This window comes from Saccopteryx bilineata, chromosome 2 (assembly GCF_036850765.1).
Source record: "Saccopteryx bilineata isolate mSacBil1 chromosome 2, mSacBil1_pri_phased_curated, whole genome shotgun sequence".
Taxonomy (NCBI): Eukaryota; Metazoa; Chordata; class Mammalia; order Chiroptera; family Emballonuridae; genus Saccopteryx; species Saccopteryx bilineata.
This window is the reverse complement of record NC_089491.1, coordinates 120,379,718-120,395,079: the sequence shown is the minus strand read 5'-3', so window position 1 is coordinate 120,395,079 and position 15,362 is coordinate 120,379,718. Positions and strand designations below refer to the sequence as shown.

The 15,362-nt window shown below is 40.6% G+C and overlaps 1 protein-coding gene across 1 annotated transcript in view; it reads right to left on the bottom strand.

Moving 5' to 3' along the window:
• Nucleotides 1-2,363: 2,363 nt before the first annotated feature.
• The window catches only part of UBE2N (ubiquitin conjugating enzyme E2 N), a 49,970-nt gene continuing 36,971 nt past the window's right edge, over nt 2,364-15,362 (bottom strand). Inside the window, exons 2-4 of the mRNA XM_066257757.1 lie at nt 6,360-6,606; nt 6,036-6,176; nt 2,364-4,942 (exon numbers count right to left, since the gene is read on the bottom strand). Coding sequence (XP_066113854.1) covers nt 4,902-4,942; nt 6,036-6,176; nt 6,360-6,606 — 429 coding nt within the window. The 3' untranslated portion in view covers nt 2,364-4,901. The remainder of the gene's footprint in view (nt 4,943-6,035; nt 6,177-6,359; nt 6,607-15,362) is intronic.

The window sequence follows — 15,362 nt, the reverse complement described above, 5'->3', positions numbered from 1 at the left end:
TGGGAGACAGGCTGTAAACCAGCAAAGTCCTTATAGCCTAAGGCTTAGTTTTAAGACTAAGCCTTTCCCACCCTTTTAATACCAAGATCTTCTCAACACTAAGCTTTCCTCCACATCTTTGACTGTTGCATGATGTGGGATGGTGCACTCTCATGAAGAATCCTATACACTATAAAATGGGGCAGACTGGGGGCTCATTCTCTCTTGGTTTCTGAAATGAGCATTGCAGAGAAGCAGCCAAGATGGCAGAGTCCTGAAATAAGCCAGTTTGTGCAGAAGAGATGGGGTACAGAGGCGAATAAGGCTGGTGAGGTAGAAACCTTTGATTCTAGAACACTCAGATGAGTCAGTGGCTTTGGGAGCCCTGAATGGAAGGGGAAGTGTTTTCCCACTGTGTGTATTTCTCGCCCTCCGGGTGCAAGCTAGGATTAAAGGTAACAGCCCACCAGTTCTTGGCTATGTTGTTTCATTACCGTCTGTCTGAATCAAATGCGAACCTGCATGGGCCAGGTGGCTGTGATGGTGGCTGCGGCTACTGGTTTTACATAAAGCCAATCCCTATTATTATTTCCACTATACCATTTGGTTCCATTCAGCTAAAATTGTGTTTACAATGTCTTGTAGAACACCAAATTTCTACCCTCCCTCCCAAACAGTGCTAAACCATAGCACCTGACATGTTTGTATTGATTTGTAGCTTTTGTGGTTTTTTTGACAGAGAGAGGGATAAATAGGGACAGAAAGGGAGAGAGATGAGAAGCATCAATCTTCATTGTGGCACCTTAGTTATTCATTGATTGCTTTCTCATATGTGCCTTGACCAGGGGCTACAGCAGATTGTGAGTAACCTCTTGCTCAAGCCAGCGACCTTGGGCTCAAGCTGGTGAGCCCATGCTCAAGCCAGCGACCTCGGAGTTTTGAAACTGGGTCCTCCAACTGCCAGTCCGATGCTCTATCCACTGTGCCACTGCCTGGTCAGGCTGATTTGTAGTTCTTATTTTTAATTTTCCACCGATTTGAAGGGGGGCGGGGGAGAAATACAACTCTGTTCCACTCAGCTATCCCATTTTAGTTGTGTACTTGCTGTTTCTCACATGTGCCAACCAGTGATCAAATTAGCGACATCTGAGTGCTCTAGGCTAATGCTCTATCCACTGAACCACCCTGCTAGGGCCTGTATCTTTTTATTGCTTATTTTATTGATTTTAGAGAGAGGAAAGGAGACAGGAACAGTGATCAGTTCCTGTATGCGCCCCAACTGAGGATCGAATTGGCAGCCTCTGTGCTTCAGGACTATGCACTAACCAACTAAGCTATCTGGCCAGGGCAAGAAATATCTTTTTAAAAAGATTGTATTTATTTTAGAGAAAGAAGAGAGAAAGAGAAGGGTGGAGAGGAAGGGAGGTGAGGAGTGAGAAGCATCAAGTCTTTGCTTCTCCTTTGTATCTTGATTGGGTAAGTTCAGGTTTTGAACCAGCAACCTCAGCGTTCCAGGTAGACGCTTCATCCACTGCAACACCACACAGGTCATGCCTGTATTTCTTATTTTTAAAATGCTTCTGAATTTATGGATTAAAGTACCAGTATATTCTTGGTCTAGAGTAGGGTTTAAGTTCTACATACTTCAGATAAAGACCTTATCAGGCTGCCTCTGAGGGAACTACTGTGGAACCAAATAGCCAAGTAGACTACAACAAAATTTAAAAATCAATTAACACAGAGCTCATATCAACATCTCAGGGTTTCAGAAAAGTTTATGAACAGGCAGAGTGGACTGTCATAGGCCCAGCATGTGGATGTCCTGGGTTCGATTCCCAGTCAGGGCATACAGGAAAAGCGACCATCTGCTTTTCCACCCTTTCCCCTCCTCTTTCTCCATCTCCCACAGCCATGGCTCAGTTCGAGCAAGTTGAGCACTGAGGATGGCTTCATGGCCTTGCCTCAGGTGCTGAAATAAACTTGGTTGCCAAGCAACAGAGCAGCAGCCCCAGATGGGCAGGGCATCATCCTGTAGGGGGCTTGCTGGGTAGATCCTGGTGGATCCTGCTTGGGGTACATGCAGTCTATCTCTGCAGCCCTGCCTCTCAGTTAAAAAAAAAAAAAAAAAAGACACTATATCAACATACGCAGATTCTTTCCCTTGCCCCCAGGGCTTTGCACGCCCAGATTCCCCCTGCCTGCAGGTGTTCATCCAGCTGGAATACAGAGCAGCAGCCCCTCCCAAGTGCTTCCCTTCTCCAGGACAAGCTGCTAGTACTGTTCTCCATGTCCTCCTCCCTCACTAGATTAGGAAATTGTGAGGGAAAGCAAGCTCCATGCCATTCTCATTTACCTATCACCCCAACAAGTAGTACAGTCCTGAGCACATTTTAAACACTTTTATTTGTCAAATAAATTAACTGTTTCCTTAAGCTTAGAAGTTACAAAGTCAAAGTCTTACAAGGGAACAGAACTACATAAAGGAGCAGGTGGGTTGGAGGGTTGGGGAAACTCAAGCCAATCAGAGAGTCACTGGGTAAAAGGACAAGCCCTTGTTAGGGAGCTCCCAGCAGGTGCCATGAACAAAGGTGGGCCATTTCTTTCCTCTGTTGCCAGATATTCAGCTCGTTTCCAAAATTCTGGATTTTCATGTAAATCTCTCAATCTTTAATAACGTTAACCAACCACATTGTACGGGCCAAGAAAAATAGGCCCAGAAGCCAGACATAGCTGTGAACTCTACTTTGGCCACCGTCAGAGACTCTCAAATCCTGCAAAAGCTCAGTGGTCACACTGGCTCGTTTCAACCCAGTGCTCAAAAAAGCAGATTTCACCAAACAATTCGAACTCAAAATTACACAGGAAAAAACATGATACCATCAAATTAGGAATTAATGTACTTGAAATGAAAACTAAATTATTCCGTCTCAGTACTTCTCTCACAAACTAAGACATCAGTCCCATTTTAGACAGATTTTTATAGTGCAACAGATTTAAGTGTGTAATGTTATAACCATCGCTACAGGAGACTATCACCATGAGCAGTGGCACCAGTGATAAATAAAGCTGATCATTCCTTTTGGCCCCAGACTGGGCTGGTTTCCTTAGTTGCAAGATTTTCTCTAAACAGCCGAAGAATTGTTATAAATAACTGCTTTAATAGTCTTTTAAGTTATAATACTCGGGTCATGAACAATTTTATTCTGAATTAAATGTGTATTTGTTTTGCAAGTAATGCATTTATTTGGTAGGATACCAGTTACCACTCATCAAAAACTTTTGTATGTTGAAAACATAATTTTAATAGATAATTCATCTTACATAGGAGCACAATAAAATACACCACATTCTGAAGAAACTCCAAAAATTATGAGATTAAGAATGGGGGAAACTCAGATGGGCTATAATATTTATTACCTTAAAAATGCAAGAGACAAGGACTCCAACCCGTAGATTAACATATACATACTTAGGACTGTCTACATTGATGACTGAAAAATAACAACAATCAGGAATTAGATATGGAGAGGGGTGGGGAAAACCAGCTTTATGGGGGAAAAACTCTGTTAATGCAGAAAAAATTTACTCTCATAAATGGAGCTCCCATAGCAAGTACTGGAGGGATGAAAATAAGTAAATTGAGGATTTGATGCTCTCAAATGAAGAAGCCTTTTTGATGACACTTCTGCAAACTGGTAGCTTGGGATTTCCTCGAAGTCCCCAGCAAACCCCAAATGGTTATCATACTGAAGTTAACACATCAGTGGTCATGTGAAGTTTTCAGACAAGAACTAAGAGAAGGGTCATAACCCAGATGCCTGTCACAAATGTGGCACATCTGAAAGTCCTATGCAAAGTCCTCACACAGCTGCTCTGCTGGGACTCTCATGTACAGTAATTTTCAAACATTGTGGCAAGACACCAACAATTGTCTAGCTAACCAGACAACACAAACACATTTATTTCAAATTTCTAGGAAGTAAAAAAAATGTTAGGTATGGATGCTTTACACATGCTCAGGGCCAGCTTAAAAATACTCTATTCAATGATACCTTAACACAAATTTGGATCAGTGAAGAGAAAAACTGGCATAATCCAACTCTTGCTATTCAACTTGTCAGATGGTCAAGACTAAAACAGAATGTTTCATAAGTTTTAATTTTTAAATACGATTGTCACATTGGGAAAATGAAATAAACACAGTAAAATAAACTGTACAAAGGCAAAGTAGAATAACAAAAAATATTTTACTAAAACATAAGATTTACAGAACTTTCCAGACAAGCCGTACAAAATGGTCACAAGCTTTTTCTTGAAGGGAGGATACTACATTTGACAGCAAAGTCACAATGTTATTAGTGAGGGCCGTGATGTTTGTTTAATGTTCCCATTTTGGTTCAAACAATCAAGCTTGTCATCTACAGTGTCTAAATAAAGTTAGACTTGGCTAGAGAGCATATTCTAAAGAATTGGTTAGCTGCTTTTAACCAATGCAATTAGATCACCATAAAAAGGGGGAAAGGAGCCCATACAATTAAAATAAAACTACCACCCCCCTCAAAAAAAAAAAAAAAAAAAAAGAGAAACACCCACACCCCTGCAGCTAACCCTGACAACTACCTTCATTCACAGTGCTTTATACTTAAACCATGATGGGAGCAATGAATAAAAGCAGAGAGGGGCCACACTGCTTTTGAACGTTTCACAACAATCCAGATGATACTTCTAGCCTCTGCTCATGCTTTATTACAGTGAATCAGGACAAGACACAGATTTGCTAATGTGCATTTAATCACCAAAGGACTGAAGATGTCTGGGCTTTTATTCTGTAATGTTTCTAAGACTGTGTCCATTAAATGCAAACAAAAAAAGAAGAAGTCTTGGCAGAACAGGAGAAGTGATGCACACTTGATCAGATCGATTTAAATATTATTCATGGCATATAGCCTAGTCCATGCTCTAGCTGCAGACAAAAACAAACATGCAATTATTATTTTACTTAGTTCATTATGTTACTTTCCAAGCTCTATAAAATGTAGGCAAACACGATGAAGTTAATTGTGGAAATGTCCTGCTGTAATCTCTTAAATTCATGCCATTTTCTATCATCTGGATCAGAGCAGAAAGACTGTCTATATGTCTAATTACCAAAAGTTCTATAAAATTCAACAGGATGAAAAGAGTTGTCTCCTTTTGTTGCCTCCATCTTTAGATATATAGTGCCCCCCACTAATTTTGTTATGATCTGAAAAAGCAGTTTATTGATTTCAAACTCCCTAGTTATATAAACTAACGTAATTTAACTAAATGAATTGCAAAACAAGTTCAAAAGTTTTCCATTCTCTTTACTTATTTGCTAGATGAATGTGAGACACTCACTATTTGTTAAATTGGGTGTGGTTATGCAAGAGTCCAAGATCTTCTAATTATATATTGTCTTTAAAGATGGGGTCACGGCCCTGGCAGGTTGGCTCAGCGGTAGAGCGTCGGCCTGGCGTGTGGGGGACCCAGGTTCGATTCCCGGCCAGGGCACATAGGAGAAGCGCCCATTTGCTTCTCCACCCCCACCCCTTCCTTCCTCTCTGTCTCTCTCTTCCCCTCCCGCAGCCAAGGCTCCATTGGAGCAAAGATGGCCTGGGCGCTGGGGATGGCTCCTTGGCCTCTGCCCCAGGCGCTAGAGTGGCTCTGGTCACAGCAGAGCAATGCCCCGGAGGGGCAGATTATCGCCCCCTCGTGGGCAGAGCATCGCCCCTGGTGGGTGTGCCGGGTGGATCCTGGTTGGGCGCATGCGGGAGTCTGTCTGACTGTCTCTCCCCGTTTTCAGCTTCGGAAAAATACAAAAAAAAAAAAAAAAAGATGGGGTCACATAGTAGATCATAAGATGGAGTGCAAAGATCTTTTGTTAAAATATTTATTTACATATTATAAGCAGATCTGATTTGTTCCTTTTGATATATATTTTTTTCTTATTAAGACACTAAAAATGTTGTTTAAAAGGTAGCACAAATGTGTTTTTAAAAGCGGAAGTAGTATGAAAGAGAAGGAGTATCAAATACCTGTTTCTATGGCCTGGGCTTCGTTGGTCTTCCACTGCTCGGCTACGTCATTTGCTAACGGGTCATCTGGATTGGGAGCACTTAACAAAGCCTGGATCGATAGCAGAACCGTGCGGATCTGCAGTGCTGGGGACCACTTATCTATGAAGGCAACAGGCCCAGAATGATCAAGCATTAAAAAACAGCCAGAACTGCTGCATTTCCTTCCCACAGACCTCTATAGTCTTTAGATAAGGCAAGATTATGACTACAGATTCTTAATATACAATGCTTAAGAGAAAATGAAGAAATCTTAACAGCATATAATGATAAAGGTACACTTACCTTTCAAAATATCTAAACATATTCTTCCCAACTTGTCTACATTAGGATGATAAATTTTGGTCATGAAACGTACTTTAGGTGCTGCCATCGGGTATTCTTCTGGAAGGAATAGTTCAAGTTTAAAAGTCCCTCCCTCAAAGGGGGAATCCTGGGGGCCAGCAATGACCACATGAAAATAACGGGCGTTGCTCTCATCTGGTTCTGCTTTAATGCCGGGAACTGGTTCTGCCAGCAAACGCTGGGTTTCCTACAAAACAAAAATGTTAACACATTTGTGAAACAAAAATGTCATTTACAGCTAAACACCAAAATAAAAATTAGAAGTTCATCTCTTAAAACTGAACATAATTGAATCTCTCCACTATCCTGGTGGGGTTTTTATATAGCTTATAAAACACAAATTCAAGAAAAAGTCAATTTAAATAACCAGTCAGTTGAATGTAATGCAAGTAAATACTGAGGACATACATTCCAGCAACACTGCCTACAAATACGTTGATGATAAATTAGGCTAGTGAAACTGATTTTATACTAAGTGTAGGGGAGAGAAAATAACAGTGGGATTATCACATAGCTAAGGCAACTTGCCCTGTTTAAAACTACCAAAACTAATAAGCAGTTTAAAAATTAGTTTTAAAGCCATTGAATACCTCCCCTCCTTATCAGGTCTAGAGAAATATACACAACCATGCCAATTAAGTCTCTAAGATCGATGATGAAACTTAAAGGGACCCCTACCAATCTCCAACTATCATATTAGGTCTCTTTTCCATCCTTCTCCCACTCTCCTAAAAACTGTAACATTCTTCCTCCTTTCTTCAAACCGCCAACATCTCCATCTTCATCCTCAGTTTTGGCTGATGACTCTGCTTTCAATATTCCATGAGAAAACCAAACCTGCCTGAAACTCCCACTGCAGTATTTGCACACCTACCCACACCTGTGCTCTGCCTTTCCTCCTGTCACTCTGGATGAAATAACTGTCACTCTGGGCTAAGGCCAACCTCTCCTCTTGAGCACTAAAACTTGAACTCCTCACTTACTAAAGGACATTTCTCTATCATCCATCTCTTTCCTCTCCTGAATCATCAGTTTTTCTATTTTTAGTGGCTCTTTACCTAAACTGTACAAACTTGCTGGAATTTCTCCCAATAAGAGAAACTGACCTTGACCTAACCCAAGACTATGGCCCCATGGCATTGTCCTCTTTGTAAGTTATCTGTATTTGCTAGTCTCCAAACTCCTCCCCTCTTATCTTGAACACAGTTTTCCAATCAGGCTTAGCCACTAAGTGCTTGTTGAAGTCACCATGGTTAAATGAAATGGCCAATGTTTAATCTTCATCTTACTTCACCTTACTAAGTGCAACACCTTACCCAACTGGTCTGCCCTCCTTGCAAGGTTTCACCCAGCCTCTTATAGCCACAGTTTCCAGGCTCTCTTCCTATCTGTCTGGCAGCAACCCCCTAGCTGGTTCTTCCCTAATCTCCCCAACACCCAAATGCTGAAGTGTGCCAGGACTCTGTCCTAGGGCCTCTTCTCTGTACATTTCCATAGTGATCTCACCTAGCACAATAAATTTTAATACTAAATGCATTCTAAATACTAAATGCATTCTGTACATGCTGAAGTCTCTCCAAAATCATATCCAGTACAGATTTCTCCCTATTCATGCCTCTTCTTTTATCCATAATCACCTGCTTGACAGCTCCTCTTGAATGTCTAATAAACACTTGAAACTTAGCATGACTCCACCCTCAACCTGTTCCTACCCCAAAAGCCTTCCATAAATCCATCCTTCCACTGACCATCTTTTCTTTCATACCCCGCACATGTAATCTGATCAGCAAATTGATAGCTTGAACTTTGAAATCTCCTCATGATTGGACTGCTGCTTACTACTCCACTGCTACACATCAGATTCAAGCCACTACAAGCTCTCATCAGGCATACTGCAGTAGTCTCCTAACTTGTTCACTGCTTCTGATCTTGCTCCCCTCTCCCTCCCAAGTCTGTATTCCACTGATTTTTAAAATCAAAGTCCTTATAATGCCCCCCATAGCTTTACAGAATCCTTTCACTCTACTCATCTCTTACTCATCTTTAGCTATGCTTTCCTCACCCTCCCCCAAGCCCACCCCACCAGCTTTGTTCCAGCCAGACTAGCTTCTCTGTTCTTCAACCTTCTAGACTCACTCACTCCTCAGCTCCTAAGATCTTTGTTCCTCTGTGTGTGTGTTTAAGTGAAGCCTCCATATTTAAAACTGCAAGCCCCAAACTACCCTATTCCACACCCTCCCTATCCTTGCTCCCCAACTTTATCTCCCCAACACTACTAACATGTTACAAATATCACTTAGATCAGAATGGAAGTGCCACTAAAGGAAAGGAGATACTCTTTGAAAGAGTGCCTGGCACCATAGATGTTCAAAAAATACTTGTTGAATTATGAATCTACTTGATATTACAAAGAATGAGGAATAAACTTAAGAGTTTCATCTTGAACATTAAAACAGTGTTATTCAAAGCAGAATGTGCACTTTGCAGGGAGAAAACAAAAGGATCATCATCTCAGGTGTGGAAAGAAATAATCTAACTTCTTTTTGTAATTTATTTCTACCTAGAAAAGTGTTAATTGGCCCTGGCCACTTGGCTCAGCGGTAGAGCATTGACCCGACATGTGGAAGTCCTGGATTCGATTCCTGGTCAGAGCACACAGGAGAAGTAGCCATCTGCTTTACACCCCTCTCTCTCTCCTCCTTCTCTCTCTCTCTTCCCCTCCCACAGCCATGGCTTGAATGAGCAAGTTGACCTGAAGCGCTGAGGATGGCCCTGTAACCATGCCTCAGGCACTAAAATAGCTAGGTTGCAAGCAACAGAGCAGCGGCCCCAGATGGGCAGAAGAACATCAGCCCCAGATGGGGGATGATGGCTGGATCCTGGTTGGGGTGCATCAGTAGTCTGTCTCTCTGCCTCCCTCCCTCTCACCTGATAAGAAAAAATAATAAAGAAAATAAATAAAAATAAGTGTTAATATTCAATATACTAACTAAACATAACACATGTAGGCCCTGGCCCAACAGATGAACGTTCCGGGTGCGATTCCTGGTCAGGGCACACAAGAAAAGCAACCATCTGCTTCTCTCCCCTTTCTTCTCCCCCTTCTCTCCCTCTTCTGCTCCCACAGCCAGTGGCTCCATTGGTTTGCGCATCAGCCCTGGGTGCTGAAAATAATAGCTCCACTGGTACCAGCATGTCAGCCTCAGGCACTAAAAATAACTCGGTTGATTCAAGCACTGGCCACGACAGGGATTGCCAGGTGGATCCCTGCCATGATGCGTGTGGGAATCTGTCTATCTCCCCTCCTCTCACTTAAAAATAAATAAATAAATTTTAAAAAGTGTATACTGTATATATTAGTAATACATTTTCAACAGGCAATGTGTAGTCAAAAACGTTTAGAACACTGATATAAGTAAGCTTTCAGGTATGAAGAGCAATGAATGAGAATACTATGTATTTACATGGCGTTCCCTTAAAAATATACAAACCTTACACCATTTCATTCTACAGCCTACAGTGCATATACTAAAAAAAGATTTCTCTGTCAGCAGTCACATACTGAAATAGTCATAAGATGACACACAAAATCAACTCCTTCCTCAAAATGTGTTAAACACATAACTATTTAAAGTAATGCCTTTAGTACTTCAAGACTAGATTTTTTTTGTGTTGATTGTGGCAATGCAAGGGCAAATGAAAAACTAAAATGCTGTAAACTACATACTTTCTGCAAAATTTTTTTAGGATCAAAGTAAAACATTTTTAGAGCATTAAAAATCTCACGAGGCAATAATGAAGCCTCTCCCATCTTGGGAAGTCCTCCAATATTTAACTAGAACAGCGACCAGCCTTCATTTTTAGGGAAAGAAGTCAAGACCGTAAGGATGAGCAGCAGGAGTAAAGGAATGACAAAAAATATGGATACTAAAATTCCTTGAATTCTAACCTCTCCTCACTTCTACCCTCCTTTTGTTTTGCCCCAGGTCTCTATATTTTTAGAAAGCCATAAAGAGTAAGACTGGAAAAAAGATAAAGCTGAGGTCCAAGAGCTCTGAAACACCACTCCCTGATTATACAAAATAGTAGCAGCTCTATTCAAAGCTATAAAAAGATGCCAGAAGGGCCTCCAAGATCATATCCCAAAATAGCTTCCAAATCACTCTCAGCACACTGTCAGAGACAGACACAGCATTCATTTCCTCATCTTCAGTTCACCCTCAAAATCAGATAGTCTCTCTAAAAAATGTACATACTAAACATATCATGAAGACTAATCAGATTATATGATCTCACTGGAACACATTCTAGAATAAGTTTTTAGGTGTGGAAGACTTTTTGAAGTAGTTTGATATGCTCTCAAGTTCTAACGGATTTTGATACAATGAGGAGGTGCATAATTACTTAACTACAAGGCACTGACTTCCCAAACAAACCCAAAGCATAAATTACAGAAGGAAGAAAGAGTAAAATCCAAACCAAATGGACAAGTCTCATCCACAGAAGCTGGTGTCAATACTTTTTTTCCCTAAAAACAAACAAACAAAAAAAGGCAAAAACTAGGTAGTAAATAAAATCCTTCCTGCTACTTACTATTCACACAGGATTAACTGTAAAACTCCTTCTAGTTTTACACTACTCTTTGGTAGAAAGACAGTGAAGTATAGTGTGGTTTCTTCACGTCTAGACAGAACAAGTTCAAATTCCTATTGCACTTACTTAACTATATTTTTGAGCAAGTAATTTTCATTGCTGAGCCTCAGCTTCCTCATCTATGTAGTTACCATTACTCCCATGCAGAGATGCTATCAAGGTCAAATGAGAACATTGCAAAAAGACTTACATGGATCACATAAGAAGGCCTTAGTCATAAACAACCAACTAAAAGAGAATGCAGGCTAGGAACAAAAGCACAATACAAATTTCCAGATTTATTAAATAAGTTTTTTTTTTTTAAATAAAAACAGAGATAACTTTTAGCTGCATTTTGTCATTCTATTTATTTAAAAGTAATCTTGTTTTGTTAACCAGTGTCACCCCAACAAATTCAATTAAAAAGAAAAAAAAAGCTATCTATCCTAGGACTGATCACAGGTAGAATGTAAGCCATGCAGAACAGAAAGCACTATAGACTATGTTAAGGAAATTAGTTACTGAGAAGTAGAAAAGGAATAGAGTATGAATATAAGAGACAACAAGATGCCTGACCAGCGGTGGTGCAGTGGATAGAGCATCAGACTGGGATGCTGAGGACCCAGGTTCCAGACCCCGAGGTTGCCAGCTTGAGCACGGGCTCATCTGGTTTGAGCAAAAGCTCACCAGCTTGGACCCAAGGTCGCTGGCTCAAGCAAGGGGTTACTTGGTCTGCTGAAGGCCCGCGGTCAAGGCACATATGAGAAAGCAATCAATGAACTAAGGTGTTGCAACGCGCAATGAAAAACTAATAATTGGTGCTTCTCATCTCTCCGTTCCTGTCTGTCTGTCCCTGTCTATCTCTCTCTCTCTGATTCTCTGTCTCTGGGGGGGGAAAAAAAGAGGCAAAAAGATTAAGTGTCAAGGAAACACTCATCTTGCAGAATGTGTATAACAGCAGTTCATGCTGCAAATACTTTAAACATCAAATTGATCCCCAAAGAGCAAATTCCAAAATTATACCACAGTAAACTTTAACACCTGGCACTCTGTCAGTTAAACTGCATTAACTGGGACTTTCCCATTTTTAAGTTCATTAACTATTTGTGGCCCTTTATGTCACATGAGGATACAATGAAAAATCCATTACCCAGAAGAGGGCCCTCATTTAATCAAGGTAGTACCATGATTTCAGACTTCCAGTCTCCAGAACTATGAGAAATAACTTTGTTTATATATATATATTTTTGTTGTTGTTGTTGTTGGGCAGACTCCGGCATGAGCCCGACCGGGATCCACCTGGCACGCCCACCAGGGGGCGAAGCTCTGCCCACCAGGGGGCGATGCTCTGCCCCTCCCGGGCGTCGCTCTGTCGCGACCAGAGCCACTCTAGCGCCTGGGGCAGAGGCCAGGGAGGATCCATCCCCGGCAGCGGCAGCGCCTGGGCCATCCTTGCTCCAATGGAGCCTGGGCTGCGGGAGGGGAAGAGAGAGACAGAGAGGAAGGAGAGGGGGAGGGGTTGAGAAGCAGATGGGCGCTTCTCCTGTGTGCCCTGGCCAGGAATCGAACCTGGGACTTCTGCACGCCAGGCTGACGCTCTACCACTGAGCCAACCAGCCAGGGCCACTTTGTTTATATATTAAAAACAATTTTTGTATGAGTTATGAAGCAATGTAAGGTCAAAATGTATAAATATTGTAAGGCAGTAATTGAATTATGTACAATAAAATTTTAGATAATAAACTAAACAGTAGTCTTAGAAAAAGAGTGGTAATTTATGTTAAGAAAAGCTGGTCCAAAAACATAAAAGAAAAGCTGGTCCAATTTGTCACTGTCTATATATACCCAACACATACACATCACCTGGGGTAAAACGACCTGGGCTAGAAATATCTATGCTCTAATGTCCCTCACCCAAGACCAGATCACCTGTATAGCAATTACATTCTTCTCCATTTAGAGTATTATTGGAAACAAAATTGCAATGTCTGATTAATAATGCCAACTGTAGATCTTTTATTTCATCTCGCCCATGTTATCACAAAAATGTCTTATAAAATTAAGAGATGTCTTAATGCCTACTCTTTCTACTCCAACTTATCACTACCAATTTTAAGTGATTCTAAAATATTAACAAACAGGGGCTCCTTTGAGGGGGGTTACAAATAAAGCAAAAGTCAATCTTTTATTATGCACTCAACTGTAAACTACTTGAGGGCATCTAGGTCACCCTGCATACATGAGTGGGCATTTAAAAAATGTTACCAACAATGATTTTGAGGGTCATGTCCCTGACATTTTACCCGTGTGGATTTTTATTGCACAATTTTGCTTAACACGGTGAATTTTATGAACACATATGTCTCATTATAGAACTGACTGTATGTAGTCTAGTTGGGAGTAGTAACACAACCAAAGTGGCACACAATTTACTAACTATGCTACTTACTTAACAAATCGTAAGACCAGCTAAAGATACACCATGATAAAAATGGTTGATGAATGTTTTCCTCTATAGCAGCCCTGCCCAACAAAAATACGTAAGCCACATGTTATTTTAAATATTCTAGTAGTCACATTGAAATTAAAAAGGTAATTCAAAACAGTATCATTTCAACATGTAATCAATATAAAAATTAGTGATACATTTCACAATCCTTTTCCATACTAATTCTTCAAAACCCAGTGTGTACTTTATACTTACAGCACATCAATTTGAACTAGCCACATTTCAACTGCTCAACAGCCACATGGGACTAGTTGCTATCATATAGGGCAGTTAAAACACAAAACTACCCTGTTATAATGTTACTTACAGATCATTATGAATAATTTTACTTATTTAATATAGTGAGAAAAATTTGGTAGAGAAACTTTGTCACTATTTTCCACTCAAAAAATAACACCAGAACGTCTGAATCACTGTAACAAGGATGTGCATAAATGTTTTTGATAATTACAAGACTATTTGAAAATGACTTGTAGCGATTTCAAAAAAACTGCATGGACAAAAATTAATTAAAACAAGGCAAAATGCATGATAATGTTAAATGTATGTTAATTGTTGAGGAATAATTTTATTTTTTACAGCCCACACTACCCCCTAGTGGACATAAAACATCATCTACTTATTTCAACCTCATTTCCTTTGCAAATGAAAAAACTGGTGCCCATAAAAGCTATTTTACCTTAATTCACTAACTTTTAAAAAAACTGCTTATCCTAAAGTCAGATGAGAATAATAATTCTCAAGGTATACCTTCCTTTTTCTTTTTTCTCCCACCCATACACTTAAACCTCATGACTTCTTACATGGCAGAAAGATTCAGAGAAGGAAAATGGGACAAACCTTTATCAAAGTCTCTGAGTACACCAAGGATTAAATCTTAGATTTTAGACCAAGGTATCTCTTTGTTGAAATGCTTTATTCCCAGTTGCATGGATAAGTAATAGGAAAGAACATCATATTCCAAGAGATGGGGTAAAACGACCTGGGCTAGAAATATCTACGCTCTAATGTCCCTCACCCAAGACCAGATCAATGCTCCTGTGAAGTTCAGTAAAACGAACAAAGACTTGGAAGCCAGAGAGGGACTGGTGAAAGACTGAGAGTATCTAACCAAGCTGTTTCTCAGATCTGAACTAGTTTGAAAGTGCCACCCCTGTACTTCCAATTTACTGTGCATTACCACCACTTTTCTTACTGTAACTAGCACAGAACTTGTTGGTTTACTTCTCAGACTCTCAATTACTTAAAGATGGAACCTCCAGCTAGCAGCATGTGGTGGTAAGTGCTAAATAAATGCTTGTTCAATGAATAAATGCATGCATGCTTAGCTACCACACAGAGCTGATGAGAAGGATTACTACACCTGCTGTGGTAGTTGATTAACTTCCACCCCAAGGATGGCATTTAAGGCTAATACAATCACCAACAATAAACAAAAATCTGATAATCCTACCAACAAACTGTGCCTTTAACAAGGAAAACTGTTAAAACTGAATTCCTTGCCTGACCAGGTAGTGGTGCAGTGGATAGAGCGTCGGACTGGGATGCAGAGGACCCAGGTTCGAGATCCCGAGGTCGCCAGCTTGAGCGCGGGCTCATCTGGTTTGAGCAAAAGCTCACCAGCTTGGACTCAAGGTTGCTGACTCGAGAAAGGGGTTACTTGGTCTGCTGAAGGCCCGTGGTCAAGGCACATATGAGAAAGCAATCAATGAACGAAGATGTCGCAACGAAAAACTGATGATTGATGCTTCTCATCTCTCTTCATTCCTGTGTCTGTCCTTAGCTATCCCTCTCTCTGACTC